Source organism: Haliaeetus leucocephalus, unplaced genomic scaffold (genome assembly GCF_000737465.1).
Source record: "Haliaeetus leucocephalus isolate CR32 unplaced genomic scaffold, Haliaeetus_leucocephalus-4.0 Scaffold395, whole genome shotgun sequence".
Lineage (NCBI taxonomy): Eukaryota > Metazoa > Chordata > Aves > Accipitriformes > Accipitridae > Haliaeetus > Haliaeetus leucocephalus.
The window spans coordinates 6,031,279-6,031,870 of NW_010972831.1; the positions used below are offsets into that span (position 1 = coordinate 6,031,279).

The 592-nt window shown below is 69.6% G+C and overlaps 1 protein-coding gene across 2 annotated transcripts in view; it reads left to right on the forward strand.

The window, feature by feature from the left end:
• Nucleotides 1-233: 233 nt before the first annotated feature.
• The window catches only part of CLTC (clathrin, heavy chain (Hc)), a 36,404-nt gene continuing 36,045 nt past the window's right edge, over nt 234-592 (forward strand). For both annotated transcript variants that reach the window (XM_010573764.1, XM_010573765.1), the window contains exon 1: nt 234-544. In XM_010573764.1, the coding sequence (XP_010572066.1) occupies nt 503-544 (42 nt within the window). In that variant the 5' untranslated portion in view covers nt 234-502. The remainder of the gene's footprint in view (nt 545-592) is intronic.

A 592-nucleotide genomic window follows, 5' to 3' on the forward strand; every position in this document is an offset into this window, starting at 1 on the left:
GCCAAGGGCCCCCCCAAAAAAAGAAGCCCCCCCCGGGGGAGTCACCTTGCCCGGCCGTTCTGCCCCCCGCCCACGTGACCCACCGGGGCGACGAGCGCGGAACGGAAGTGACGCAGCCGCACCTCAGTCGCATGATGTGGCAAAAAAAAAAAAGAAAAAAGGCCGGGGAGGGAGGAGTGATGAGTCTCGAAATAGTCCCTTCCGGTGGAGGATCCCTCCGCCGCTCCCATTGGTTGCGCGGTGTGCGTGTCACTCCGCTCAGCGAGGGATCCTTCCGCCCGGCCGGCGCTGTTAAGGCCGGTCCCGGCAGGTGAGGGCAGGTCTCTTCCTTCCGCGGCGGTATCCTTCCGCCGGCGGGGGCAGCTTCCGGATCGTCCGCGGCTCTTCCCCGCTCTCTGGCCCGTTCCGCCATTGCGGTCCCGCTTCCCCGCGCCGCCCGGACCCCGCTGAGGAGTGACTCCGGTCCGGCCTCGGACTGGAGCCCCAGCCCGCCGCCGCCGCCATGGCCCAGATCCTGCCGATTCGTTTCCAGGAGCATCTCCAGGTGGGCGCGAAGTGGGCCGGGCCGGGCCGGGGGAGCGGGTGCTGAGGC